The 14,733-nt window shown below is 44.5% G+C and overlaps 1 protein-coding gene across 5 annotated transcripts in view; it reads right to left on the bottom strand.

Moving 5' to 3' along the window:
• The window catches only part of TECPR2 (tectonin beta-propeller repeat containing 2), a 106,358-nt gene that overhangs the window by 88,999 nt on the left and 2,626 nt on the right, over nt 1–14,733 (bottom strand). For 4 of the 5 annotated variants that reach the window (XM_040478291.1, XM_040478292.1, XM_040478293.1 and 1 more), the window contains exon 2: nt 2,991–3,281. In XM_040478291.1, the coding sequence (XP_040334225.1) occupies nt 2,991–3,209 (219 nt within the window). In that variant the 5' untranslated portion in view covers nt 3,210–3,281. Of the gene's footprint in view, nt 1–2,990; nt 3,282–4,668; nt 4,765–14,733 lie in introns of all 5 variants that reach the window. The other variant, XM_040478290.1, reaches the window with a different exon arrangement.

Here is a 14,733-nt window from a genome sequence, read left to right as displayed (position 1 = left end):
TTAAAGAAAACAAAAAGATACTTCTTCACACCCCCTCCCTCAGCCTACCCCATTCTCAGGCCCCACAGAGATTTAGAGAATCATGATGGAGAGTCAGGAGTGCTCCTGCAGACCTTTTCCCGTATGTTTTACAGACGGATATTTAGCTTTCTTTTCCCACCCCAGTATTCTGATTCCAAATTCCGTGTTCTTTCCAAAACGGAATTTTTATTTTGCACTTCCTTTGTGATTTTCCACAATTACGGGTTTGTATTCTATACCAAATGGGTGCTTGAAAAATGTTTTGGATACTTGGGGCTGTCAAGTTTGGATTTTGGCCCCAGTAAAATACATTTTTTTCTGATCCCTCCGTCAGAGAAAGCCAGTGGACGTATACATATAATATATGACTTTTCCTGGAGTCCCCTCTTCATCTGCTGATTCCAAGAATTTGTACTTGATTCTCCCAAACTCTGGGCACCCCTGGTGCTAGGACATCACCTTCCTTCAAAGCTCATGAGGCTCATCATAGGATAAAGAGAATGCTAATTCTAGGTAAAACTATAAAACTGGCGGTCAGGGGTAACTGTAGTTTCATTCCGGGGAACATTACACTCGCTTTTCTCTAAGTTTTTGTGAGTTTGGTGGTGAACTTTAAAAAACAGTCATATAATTATATTTTAAAAAGGATAATACAATGGTATCAATAAGCCACATGTGTTTTATAACAGAGAACTGGGTTGAAATGCAACCGAGTAAAGGGTCTGAATTCACACTTGGCCCCTAGCCCACACAGCCCACAAGGGTCCCAGAGCTGACCCTGCCCCAGAAGCAGGTTCCAGCCTACAGTCTCATGTGCGAGGCTCCACCCGCCTTTCTGGCCTTAACCCACACTGCTCCATATCCTTGCCCTGTGTTCCACTTCCATCCAAATACACTTTCTGGAACACACACACACGCGCGCGCGCGCATGCTCCAACACTACACCTTAATGCCAAAGATGACCTAGCAGTGAATTAAAACCTAAGGGGCTAGCAAATGTACCCTGCAGTGTTAGAGGTCAGAAGAGCAGGCACCCGCGAGAGGAGTACTGACTGGCAGCCGGCGCTGGGAGTCTACTGGACTGCTGAAGACGTTCTGCATCTTGATCTAGGGATCACACAGCTGTACAACTAGGCTAATTCACCAAGTTGTACATTTGAAATTTGTACGCTTTATGTCAAGTACACTTCAACTAAAAAGTGAGAAAACAGAGTGAAACAGAGAACCAAAGTCTGCTCTACTTTAAACTTGTTGAGACACGTTTTATGACCCAGAATATGGTCTCAGTGAATGTTCCACGTTTATTTACGAGGAACACACCCTCATCTGCTGTTGGGTGGAACGTTCTGTAAATGTCAATGAGACAATGTCAGCTGATGGTGTCACTCAGCTCTTCTATATTTCTATATCCTTGAGAGACGAGTGCTGAAGTCTCCAACTAGAATTGTGGATTTCTTGGTTTTTCAGTTATGAGACTTTTTGCTCCGTCTATTGTGGAGTTTGCTTGTTAAGGTACACACATTTAAGGCTGCTGTGTCTTTTCCAACGGAATGGCTCTCTTTAACCTTAGTTATTTCTTTGCTCAGACTACTTTGATATTCACATCGCCACTCCAACTTTCTTTGAATTAGCATTTACATGACATACCTTTCTCCATCCTTTTAATTTTGTTTAATGTTTATTCATTTCTGAACAACAGAGAGAGAGACAGAGCACAAGCAGGGGTGGGGCGGAGAGAGAGGGGGCCACAGAATCTGAAGCAGGCTCCAGGCTCTGAGCTGTCAGTGCAGAGCCCAACGCAGAGCTTGAACTCATGGACCACAAGATCATGACCTGAGCTGAAGTCGGACGCTTAACAGACTGAGCCACCCGGGCGCCCCCATCCTTTTAATTTTTAATTGAGTTTCTTATGAACAATATATAGTTGGTTCATAATTTTTTCCTCCATTCCAGTAACTTCTTTTAATTGATAAGTACAGATCATTTCCACTTAATATAATTATTGATACGTTTTAATCAGGTCTATCATTTTGTTTTCTTTTTTCTTTTTTTACTGTTTATTTCTTTTGAGAGAGAGAGAGAGACAGAGTATGAGTGGGAAAGGGGCAGAGAGAGAGGGAGACACAGAACCTGAAGCAGGCTCCAGGCTCTGAGCTGTCAGCACAGAGCCTGACGCAGGACTCGAACCCATGAAATGTAACATCATGACCTGAGCCGAAGCTGGACGCCCAACTGAGTGAGCCACCCAGGCACTCCTAAACACAAAAGTCTTGTCTAAAGACGTCCATAAAAGCCCACTAACTACAGGAAGAGTAGAGCCACACCAGGCCATGAGGGAGAAGCCATAACTCAGTCACCTTGGGAGTCTCTCACAAAAGCCGCGTACTCAATAAACCACAGATATCGACTAAGTAGGTGAATTTGACGATGATGTGTCAATATTTATTTAGTGCCTGCCAGCATCTACAATACACAGACGTGCAATGCCTGAAGTCAACCAACACAGAACAGAGGTTGGCTGAGATTCTAACAGCAATGTTCTATAAGGAGAGATCTTATTTCAGATGTACCTGTTTGGGTAGCTAGCCAATACTGATACTAGTCCTTTCTTCATAATAATTTCAGCACAATAACTAGAGATCATTTAACTGAGTCAGTCAAGGTACCCTGAGAAACAAAAATATGTAGAAGAAAGTACCAACTTCCAAAGTTTTCTATTCCATATTAACACTAAAATGTTCTCTTTTAAAGTGGTGCTAAACTTCTAGAGGCAGGGGGAGAAAAGTAAAAACAAAAACAAACCAACGTCTAGTTATATTCCACTTCAATTAAAGATGGTTTTCAAGTAGTGTTTGGGTGAGATACTAAGGCCAAATCGGAAGTCAATTACCCCATCCTAGGAGACACGAGCGTGTCCAACGTCGGCCATGCCTCTTGCATACTAAGGAGTAAAGAAAAGCAAGACTCACCTCAAAGTTGTACTTCTTCATCTGGTTGAAGTGTCTGCAGTACAGATAGAGCATGCCGATGCTGCTGCCCACCGCGATGTAGTCCCCATTGGTGTCGAGAGCTGTGAGGTAGACCACGACGGAGCGGAAACCCTTCTGGACCTTTGTGGGAATGGCATTGAGGAGATAGTACAAAGGGCAGAACTCTCTGAAGGTAACCGGTTCTGATACTGATGCCATGGCTGAGGTTTCCGCAGATGATCTTCAGGCAGGAAAAGGAACGTTTGATTGGCATCTGGGGAAACCTGGGGGCTAAAGAACAAGGCGTTGTAATTCTTTCTACGTCTGGTCACGCCAAAGAGAAGTCATGTTTAACGGTGGGCGTGAGGAAGTTGCAGGTGGGGAAAAATTAGAGCTGCGGCTTATTTCAACGGAGAAAGTAAACCAGGGGTCATTAAGATTACTTCGAGCACTTTAATTCAACGTGCACGTCAATATGTACTGGCCTCTATAATTTATACTGTGCTAATAAATACTACGGAGAAACAGAAAGAATATTAGAAACAGTTCTTATTCTCGAGCAGTTTATGATCTAGCCAGGCAGGCAAAAGAAACAGTGAAGACACACAAAACCACATGTGATTGGGTGCGAAGCTGTAGGTCTTGATAAGAGGGACAGAGTAGTAGGAAAGGCTTCACTGGAAACATCCTGAAGTACAAAGCTCGTGAGGACGGACAGAACATGAAGAGAAAGAGGAAAGCCATTGTCCCAGAAGGACAACGAACCAGTCCTGGTGGAAATACACTCGCTGTGTCGAGACAGTAGAGAAGCACGTCCCCCAGCTGGATGCCTGCAGCCCCCTCGATGCTCAGACCCTCCGCGATGCACCTGCTCCACCCTGACACCCGTACCTCTTGGCACTCTGAGTTCAAAGCCTCCCGCAATAAAGAGACTCAGTCCTTACACAGTGTGTTGTCATTTATGAAGGGTTCAGCCCCTCATTTACTCCTTGTCCCACCTGTGAGATCAGTGGCGTCACCTCCAACTTTGAGGAGAAGGGCCTGAGGACCCAAGGGTCACAAGACTTGCCCGTGACCACAAAGACGAGACCTGAGTCCAGGTCTTCTCGCTCCAGGTCCTGAGTCTTTCCAATCGCGCCATCACAGCTCTGACAGACAAGCAGCAGCTACAGGCGGTGCCCGATCCTGATTAGAGCTGGAGGGGTATATTCTAGTCCTTCAGTTCTACGGAGACTTTAAGTCCCTCTAGTAAGAACTTGTTAGGATGCCGGATTTGCGGTCTGCTGAACTCTGGCTTTTTGATTTCTATAAAGCTGACTGACCAACTTCAAATTCTCTTATAACGAAACTCACACCCAACTCATTCTCACCCAGGGGCCCCAACACTGGGCTGTCCCTCCCACCTGGAATGCTCTTTCTCCAGGTGTCACTCAGATTTTGCTTCTTCTCAGCATATGGGTGTCTGCTAAAATGTCCCCTTATCCACGAGGTCCCGCCTGACCATCCCCTACAGTGTGCTTCCTACCACCACCACCAAGCCCTCTCTGGTCCCCTCTCTCTGCTTTACTTGCTCACACTTCTTCTGCCTTCTCTTTTGACTGGCCGTCTCTGCCTGACCCCCTCTACCATCACTGGTCTGTAAGGCCCACAAGAGCAGGGCCACATCTGCCTCACTCACCTCTGTAGCCCCCAGCACCTCGAAAAGGATCAGGCATATCAGAGGCACTCAGTGAGTATTTACTGAATGGATGAATGAGTTGTGTACGAGGAAAATCTGCAAGGAAGGAAGGAGTGACAAGAGTGGAAGACCAACAAAATAATCTCCTTTTCTCCAATCTTGCCTCAACTCACTGCAGGAATAATACCCCCCTGGATCTCTATGGCATACCCAGTGATCCAAGCATTTTCAGATTCCTGTTTCATTTGATAATCACAATAGTCAATACGAAGAAGCAAGCAGTGTAATTTGTGAGAGCTCCTCTAATGGTAATAATAAGAATCACATCCCTCTGTGATGGTTAAGAAAATTGACTGGGGCCCCTGGGTGGCTCAGTTGGTTGAGCAGCTGACTCTTGATTTCGGCTCAGGTCATGATCCTAGGGTTATGGGATCGAGCCCCATGTTGGACTCTGCGCTGAGCATGGAGCCTGCTCGAGATATCCTCTCTCTCTCTCTCTCTCTCTCTCTCTCTGGGCACCTGGGTGGCTCAGCCAGCTAAGCATCTGACTCTTGATTTTGGCTCAGGTCATGATCTCACGGTTCGTGGGTTCGAGCCCCGAGTTGGGCTCTGTGCTGACAGAGTGAAGCCTGCTTGGGATTGTTTCCCTCTCTCTCTCTCAAAATAAACAAACATTAAAAAAAAAAAAAACTCTTCTCTCCTCTCTCTCTCCCCCTCCCCCCCTCTTGCGCGTTCTCTGTCCCTCTCTAAATTTTTTTTTTTATTTTGAAAAAAAAAAGAAAGAAAATTGACTGATACATCCCTTTGTAGCAGAGGTTGAAGCTCTGGGAGGTTCCGAAACGTGCCCAAGCTCACATAGCTTCAGCACATGTGCCGCTGAAGTGAGCACACACATAGTTTTAAATGGCTGACGCAACAGGCATCTGGATGGTGAATGCTGTGCCGTCCATACAGCAGCACGGTTCATAAACCTGTAACTAGGCAAGGGCAAGACTATTCCTTGATTTATGCAAGTACTCCAGAAAGGTGGGCGAGACTCAGATGATGCAGGAATCAAATGAAAATGAAATGGCCTCATGCACTCAAGTGAAAACAGTTGCTGACAGATACCACGGGAAAGGAGGTAGATCGCTTAAGGACATGGGACAATAATCCAAAATGCAAAGAATGACAATAGCAATAGCGCTAATCGCTAATGCTATTACTTCATAGAAACTATCCTTAGCACACTAACCCATTAAATCCTCGCCAAATCAGGACCACTGTTATCCCCATTGTACAGATGAGGACACTGTTGCTATTTCAACAATCTTTCCATCTTCAAGCGTAAGGCAGCATAGGAGCAGTTAAAGGCTTTGTTTCCTTGATGGGCGTGTACATGCGAACACACTGAGAAGCCATAATTTATACCAAGTTTTTAAAATGAAATTTTGTTTAAACAGTTATAAATGTTCACCATCAAAAAATTGAGGGGTGCCTAAGTGGCTCACTCAGTTCAGTGTCCAACTCTTGATTTTGGCTCAGGTCAGGATCCCACCGTGGTGGGATTGAGCCCCACGTTGGGCTCTGTGCTGAAGGTGGAGCCTACTTAAGATTCTTCTTCTCTCTCCTTCTCTCTCTCTGTCCCTCTCATCTCCCCACCCTCAGCTCGAAGGCACGCACACTCTATCTCAAATTTACAAAAAAAATTGAGGGGCGCCTGGGTGGCTCAGTCGGTTAAGTGTCCAACTCTTCGTTTCAGCTCATGTCATGATCTCATGGTTCATGGGTTCGAGCCCCACATCGGGCTCTGCGCTGACAGCGCAGAACCTGCTGGGGATTCTCTGTCTCCCTCTCTGCCCCTCCCCCCTTCTCTCAAAACAAACTGTAAAATTTTTGAAGTATGGAAAATTACAAAGAACTAAATAAATGGCATTAATAATCCCATTGTACGGGGGTGCCCAGGTGGCTCAGTCGGTTGAGTGTCCGACTTTGGCTCAGGTCATGATCTCACGGCTGGTGAGTTGAGTCCCGCGTCGGGGAGTCCGTGCTGACAGCTCAGAGCCTGGAACCTGCTTGGGATTCTGTGTGTCCCTCTCTCTCTGCCCCTGCCCCGCTCACGCTCTCTCTCTCTCTCTCTCTCAAAAATAAATAATAAAACATTAAAAAAAATAATAATCCCATCGTACAGAGACATGCTATATCTACAGGTAGTGACAGACACACATGTGCAGACACACACAGTTTTTCACTTTATAAACCAGAAGCATTTGCCATTTCATTAAATATTCCGCCAGAACACGATTTTTAACCTGTGCAGAAAAGCTGCAGCGAACACACTACATGCATAAACCAAAATTTTCCGAACCAAAATGTTCTAATTTCTGCTTTAGCGGACGAGACCTCCTCGGAAGCAAGTGGAAGGACTAAGCACTTCACAAATGTCAGCTAGTACTATTTCCTCCTTTCAAAGCCATTTTCCTCAAAGCAGCTCTGTCAAATTTAAAAATTCATTCCCTTGATCTGATACCATTCACTTGTCAGCTCCATAATCTCCATACGAAGGGATCTGAGACTGCGGCCTGGTTAGAAGGGGCCGGAGGATTTGCCTCGAAACTCATCTGCAGGGCAGGTACACTATTCTAACTTGGATTATACGTTTATTTGCGGTGGCTTAGGAGGTATTCGTGGAAGGACAGAGTCCCTGGAATCATCTCCTTGGCGCAATCAACGATAACACTATCAACTTCAAAAATGTGTAAGGATCCCTTCACTTGCATGCCCCAGCACAGATTAAAAATTATCACAATTCTGTGGCAGATAATGGGCAGTATAATCAAATTTTGAATCAATTTTTGGGGCTGAAATCCTAGCATCCGTGCCTGACTTCTCCCTCTCCTTCACCCCCAGAGCAACCCCTCACCTCGTTCCATCAACTCTATTGCCTAACCTACCTCACACCTGGCCCCTTCTCACCAGCTGTGGCCATGCCCAGGAGGAAGCCATCACGTGTCTCACCTGGGCCTCTGCGACATTCTTCTAATGCCTGCTCTCCTGCTCCCACAGCTGCCCTCTAGAACCTAAGCTCACACCCAGCAGTGGGAATGAACTCTGTGACTTCATCGGAATTAAAAACTTTCGTGCTCCAAAAAACACCACCAAGACACTGAAAAGACTACTCACAGAATTGGGAAAAATATTTGTTAATCACATATCTCATAATGCATTTGCATCCAGAACATATAGAGAACTCTTAAAAATAACAAAAAGACAATTCTTAAATGGACAAAGGATCCGAATACATGTTTCTCCAAAGAAGACATAAAAGTGGCCAAAAATTTGGGGCACCTGGGGGGCTCAGTCAGTTGAGCATCTGACTTCAGCTCAGGTCATGATCTCACAGTTTGTGAGTTCAAGTCCCGTGTTGGGCTCTCTGCTGTCAGCCCAGAACCCGCTTCGGATCCTCTGTCCCCCTCTCTCTGCATCTACCCTGGTTGCACTCTTTCTCTCTCTCTAAAATAAATAAACATTAAAAAAGTGGCCAAGAAGCACAACAAAGATGCTCACCATTATTAATCATCAGGGAAATGCAAAATGAAACCACAATGAAACATCACTTTAAACACTAGGATGGCTATGATAATAATAAAAAAAGATATGTGTTAATAAGAATGTGAAGAAACTGAAACCCTCATACGTTGCTGGTAGAAAATAAAATGATGCAGCCACTATGAAAGGGTCTGGCAGCTCTTCAAAGGTTAAACAGAGTTACCACATGACCCAGCAATTCTACTCCTAGTTGTATATCCAGGAGAAATGAAAACATACGTCTACACAAAAATTTGTCCACAAATGTTCATAATATTACCTTCATAACAGTAAAAATTTAAAACAACACCAATTGTCCATCAAAACAACAGTATATCCACACCATGGAATATTATTCAGCAATAAAAAGGAATGAAGTTCTGATCCATGCATAACATGATGAACCTTGAAAACATGATGCTAAGTGAAAGAAGCCAGACACACAGGACCACATATTGATTCCATTTATATGAAATGCCCAGAATAAGCAAACCTAAAGAGACAGAAAGTAAATCAGTGACAGCCTAGGGCTGGAAGAAGATGGGAATGTGGGTGGAGGTGACCGTTAAATGGTATGGGGTTTCTTTTTAGAATGACGACAAAACTCTAAAACTGGTTGTAGTGATGATTCCATATCTCCATGAATACACTAAAAACCACTGAACTATATACTTTATTTCTTAAATACTTGGCACAAATTTTTCTTAAAGTTTATTATTTTGTGAGAGAGAGAGCAAGCAGGGAAGGGGCAGAGAGAGAAGGAGAGACAGGATCCCAAGGAGGCTCCACACTGTCCACACAGAGTCCCATGTGGGGCTCAAACCCACGAACCGTGAGATCATGACCTGAGCCAAAACCAAGAGTTGGATGCTTAACCAACTGAGCCACCCAGGCGCCCCAACTTGTACACTTCAATAAACGGGTAAATTATATGGCATGTAAATTATACCTCAATAAAATTATTGCAAAAAAGAAGAAAAAGAAGGAACAGCTCTCCAACACCTATTCATCCTAAAAACTTCAGTAAACTAGGAATAGAGAGAAATTTCCTCAAGTGGACAAGGAATACCTATAAAAAAACAACAGCTAATAGCACACTTAATGGTGAGAAACTCAAAGCTTCCCCACTGTGATCAGGTGCAAGGGAAGGAGCTCCCTATCTCACCACTCCTTTTCAACATCACACTGGAAGTCCTAGCCAATGCAATAAGACAAGAAAAAGACACAAAAGATAGAGTAGAAAAGAATAAAACTGTCTTTGCAGATGACATAATCATCTATGTAGAAAGCCTGAAAGAATCAACAAAAAACTGAAACTAATAAGCAATCATAGCAAGGTGATGATACAAGCTTAACATACAAAAGCCAACTGCTTTCCTATATACCAGCAATGAACAAGTGGAATTTGAAATTAAAAACACAATTCCATTTATATTAGCATTCCCCCAAATGAAATACTTGTGCCCAAATCTAACAAAATACGTATAAGATCAATATGAAGAAAACTACAAAACTCTCACGAACAAAATCAGAGAACCAAATAAACGGAAAGATACCCCATGTTCATGGGTAGGAAGATTTGAAACTGTCCAGATGTCAACTCTTCCCAACTTGATTTACAGTTGGGAATGCAATCTAAATCAAAGTCCAGGCAAATTATGTTGTGGTTATCGACAAAACTATTTTAAATTTACACGGAGAAGCAAAGAACCAGAATAGCCACGATCCAACACAATACTGAAGGAGAAGAACAAAGCTAGAGGACGATACTACCTGGCTGCCAAACATACTCTAGAGCTATAGTAATCAAGGCAGTGTGGTATTGGCAGAACAAATAAATCAAAAGAACAAAATACAGAGCCCAGAAACAGACCTGCCCGAATATATTTAACTGATCCCTGACAAAGGAGCCAAGGCAATGCAATGGGGCACATGTTGTCTTTTCAACAAACAGCGCTGGAACAAGCAGACGTCCACATGAAAAAAAAGAAAGAAGGAAGGAAGGAAGGAAGGAAGGAAGGAAGGAAGGAAGGAGAAAAAGAAAGAAAGAGAAAAAGAAAGAAAAAAAGAAAAAAGCAATCTAGATACAGAGCTTATACCCTTCACAAAAATTAACTCAAAATGGATCACAGGCTTAAATGTAAAACACAAAACTATAGGGGCACCTGGGTGGCTCAGTCGGTTAAGCGACTGACTTTGGCTCAGGTCATGATCTCACGGTTTGTGGGTTCAAGCCCCGTGTCGGGCTCTGTGCTGACAGCTCGGAGCCCAGAGCCTGCTTCCGATTCTATGTCTCCCTCTCTCTCTGCTCCTCCCCCACTCACACGCTGTCTCTCTCTCAAAAATAAATGAAGATTAAAAAAAAAAAATTTTTTTTGGGGGGGGCGCCTGGGTGGTGCAGTCGGTTAAGCGTCCGACTTCAACCAGGTCACGATCTCACGGTCCGTGAGTTCGAGCCCCGCGTCGGGCTCTGGGCTGATGGCTCAGAGCCTGGAGCCTGTTTCCGATTCTGTGTCTCCCTCTCTCTCTGCCCCCTCGCCCGTTCATGCTCTGTCTCTCTCTGTCCCAAAAATAAAATAAAACGTTGAAAAAAAAAATTTTTTTTTAAACACAAAACTATAAAACTCCTACAAAATAACACAGGACAAAACCTGGACGACGCTGAGTATGGTGATGACATTTTATTTTATTTTACTTCACTTTAAGTAGGCTCCATACCCAGTGTGGAGCCCAATGCAGGGCTTGAGTTCATGACCCTTGAGATCAAGACCTGAGCTGACATCAAGAGTTGGACGCTGAACTGATTGAGCTACCCAGGCATCCCATGGTGATGAGATTTTTAGATACAACACTAAAGGTATGATCCAAGGAAGAAATAACTGATAAGCTAGACTTCATTAAAACTAAAAAATTCTGCAAAAGAAAATGTCAAGAGAATGAGAAGACAAACCACAGACTGGAAGAAAAGATTTGCAAAAGACACATTTGATAAAGGACTGTTACCCAAACCATATGAAGAACTCTTAAAACTCAACAATAAGAAAACAAACAACCAGGTTAAAAAATGGACCAAAGACCTAATAAGACACCTCACCAAAGATCTACAGATGGCAAATAGGCACATGAAAAGATGTTCCACATCATATGTCATCAAGGAAATGCAAATTAAAATAAGACACACGTGGGGCACCTGGGTGGCTCAGTCGGTTGAGCTTCCGACTCTCGATTTTGGCCCAGGTCATGATCACAGACAGGGTCCTAGGATCAGGCTCCACACTGACTGCTTAAGAGTCACTCACTCGCTCTCTCCCTCTGCCCCTCTCCCCCACTCGTGCACTCTCTAAAATAAAGAAAAAATTTTTAATTAAAAAAAATGAGATGCACGCCTATTAGAACAGCTAAAATCCAGAACACTGACAACACCAGATACTGGTGAGGATGGTCCAACAGGGACTCTCATTCATTGCTGGTGGGAATGCGAAATGGTACGATCACTCTGGAAGACCATCTGGTGGTTTTTTTACAAAACTAAACATAACCTGGGGCACCTAGCTGGCTCAGTCCATACAGCATGCAACTCTTGATCTTGGGATCGTGAGTTTGAGCCCCATGTTAGGCATAGAACCTACTTAAAAAAAAAAAAAAAAAAAAACATAATCTTATGATATGATCTCGCACTTAGATACCTTGGTATTCGCCTAAAGGAGCTGAAAACGTACGTTCACACACAGACCTTTACTCAGATATCTATGGCAGCTTTACTCATAATTGTCAAAAGTTGCAAGCAGCTAAGATGTCCTTCAGTAGGTGCATGTATAAATCAACTGTGGTCCATTCAGAAGACAGAATGTTATTCGGCGCTAAAAATACATGGACTATTAAATCGTGAAAAGACAGAAAGGAACCTTAAATGCGTATTAATGAAAGAAGCCAATCTGAAAAGGCCACATCCTCTATTATTCCAACTATGTAACATTCTGGAAAAGGCAAAACACTATGGAGACAGTTAGAAGATCAATGGTTGTCAGGGGTGGCGGGGGAGGGGATGAAAAAACAAAAGCACGAGATTTTTAGGGCAGTGAAAATACTGATACCATAATGGCAGATACGTGCCATTTTACATTTGTCCAAACCCACAGAATGTACACCACCAAAAGTGAGTCCTAAAGTAAACTACGGACTCTGGTTGATTATGATGTGTCCGCGGAGTTTCATCAATTGTAACGAACGTCCCACTCTGGTGGGGGATGCTGACAACGGGGGAGGCGGTGTGAGCGCAGGGACAGGGGTATATAAAGTATTTCTGTACCTTCTCTTCAACTGTGCTGGGAACCTGAAACTTCTCTGAAAAAATAAAGTCTTTCTTTTTTTAATGTTTATTTATTTATCTTGAGAGAAAGAGCATGTGCACAAGCGGGAGGGGGATCAAGAGTTGGAAGACACCCAGGTGCGCCCCCCCCTTCAAGTTTCTTTTTTTTTGACATTTTGTTTATTTTTGGGAGAGAGAGAGTGTGTGTGTGTGATTGGAGAGGGGCAGAGAGAGAGGGAGACACAGAATCTGAAGCAGGCTCCAGGCTCTGAACTGTTGGCACAGACCCTGACGCGGGACTCGAACCCACGAACCACGAGATCATGACCTGAGCCGAAGTTGGCCGCTTAACCGACTGAGCCACCCAGGCACCCCAACGCCCCCCTTTTTAAAAAGAGTTCTCTGAAAGAGAAGTAGGTGCATCTCATACAACCCATCCCATTCAAAATCCCTCAGGGGTCCCCCAGGGCTCAAATAACCAAATGCCTTTCGGTGGCCTCATCAGGCTCTGTGCCACCAGCCTTCCTGGCTCCCCCATCACATCCCCAACCCTCCCCACCTGGCCACCAAGCTCTTGCGGCACTGGCCCCCTCTGTCCCTCCTCAGGCCTCTATCCCCTCTACTCCAATGATCCTTTATCTGACCCCACAAACCTGCCTTCGCAAAGTCCCTCCCTGGGCAGATGGCTTGTAGTCCCTCCACCCCTCTTCCCTGTCCTGTCACCTTGTGTACGTCCTTCGTGATTCTCATTGCAACCTTCAGTCACTACCTGCTAAGCAGTTCAATGATCTCTCGTGAAAATATACGCAACAAATGTAAACCCCAGTACCTAACAATATCTTTGGCACAGAGCAGATACTCAGTAAAGATTTGCTGATTGAATAAATAAGACGTTAATTTCAGGTCTTACTGCAAAACAATATTCTCAATCCAATCTTTTTTTTTTTTTTTAATGTTTACTTTTTGAGAGAGAGAGACAGAGAATGAGTAAGGGAGGGCAAAGAAAGAGAGGGAGACACAGAATCCGAAGCAGGCTCCAGGCTCCAAGCTGTCAGCATAGAGCCTGACACTGGGCTCGAACTCACAGACCGTGAGATCATGACCAGAGCTGAAGTCGGACGCTTCACCAACTGAGCCATCCAGGTGCCCCTCAACCCAATCTTTAAAATCAATAATGCTTCCTTGGTCACAAATATTTCCATTAGAAGTACAAAACATCAGTCTACAACATTCTCCCAGTGAGGATGCTTCTCCCCACGATGGCGCCTACCATCAACCCCATACACTGGAAGGGTGTCAGCCGCTCTCCATGCTGACTGACAGCAAGCACCCTGATGCCACCTTGGTGGGCCGCTTTTCAAAACTGGAGCAAGGACTACAATGCACAGTCTACACCATTCACTCAGTACAGGAACCCTGCACTGCCAGAGCACTCCACAACTCAGATGCTTTAAGGACTGTCTCCAAAATCTCCAGGAAGACAATTAGTATCCCTGTTGTACAATCTATTTTTGAAGTCTGGCTACAGCATCCATCACTCCTTCAAGTGTTAAAATCTCATGGCTGAGCACAATGGGAATGAAGTCATTTATCTCCCAGACGAATGTCACTGCCCTGCTGCCGTGCCTGTTGGCTGGCTGGCCGGTGCACACAGGGTCTAGCCTCACGGAAGCGTGGAAGGAGAACATTTTTTAAAAAGATGTGTATTGGGGCGCCTGGGTGGCGCAGTCGGTTAAGCGTCCGACTTCAGCCAGGTCACGATCTCGCGGTCCATGAGTTCGAGCCCCGCATCGGGCTCTGGGCTGATGCCTCAGAGCCTGGAGCCTGCTTCTGATTCTGTGTCTCCTTCTCTCTCTCAGCCCCTCCCCCGTTCATGCTCTGTCTCTCTCTGTCCCAAAAATAAATAAACGTTGAAAAAAAAAATAAATTAAAAATAAATAAATAAAAAGATGTGTATCTAGGGGCGCCTGGGTGGCTCAGTCGGTTAAGCGTCCGACTTCAGCTCAGGTCACGATCTCGCGGTCCGTGAGTTCGAGCCCCGCGTCGGGCTCTGGGCTGATGCCTCAGAGCCTGGAGCCTGCTTCTGATTCTGTGTCTCCTTCTCTCTCTCAGCCCCTCCCCCGTTCATGCTCTGTCTCTCTCTGTCTCAAAAATAAATAAAAACATTAAAAAAAAAAAAAAAAAAAAAA

Source organism: Herpailurus yagouaroundi, unplaced genomic scaffold (assembly GCF_014898765.1).
Source record: "Herpailurus yagouaroundi ecotype Mexico unplaced genomic scaffold, PumYag 141, whole genome shotgun sequence".
In the NCBI taxonomy this organism is placed as follows: Eukaryota; Metazoa; Chordata; class Mammalia; order Carnivora; family Felidae; genus Herpailurus; species Herpailurus yagouaroundi.
The sequence above is the reverse complement of the archived record's forward strand: the minus strand, read 5'-3'. Positions and strand labels throughout refer to the sequence as shown.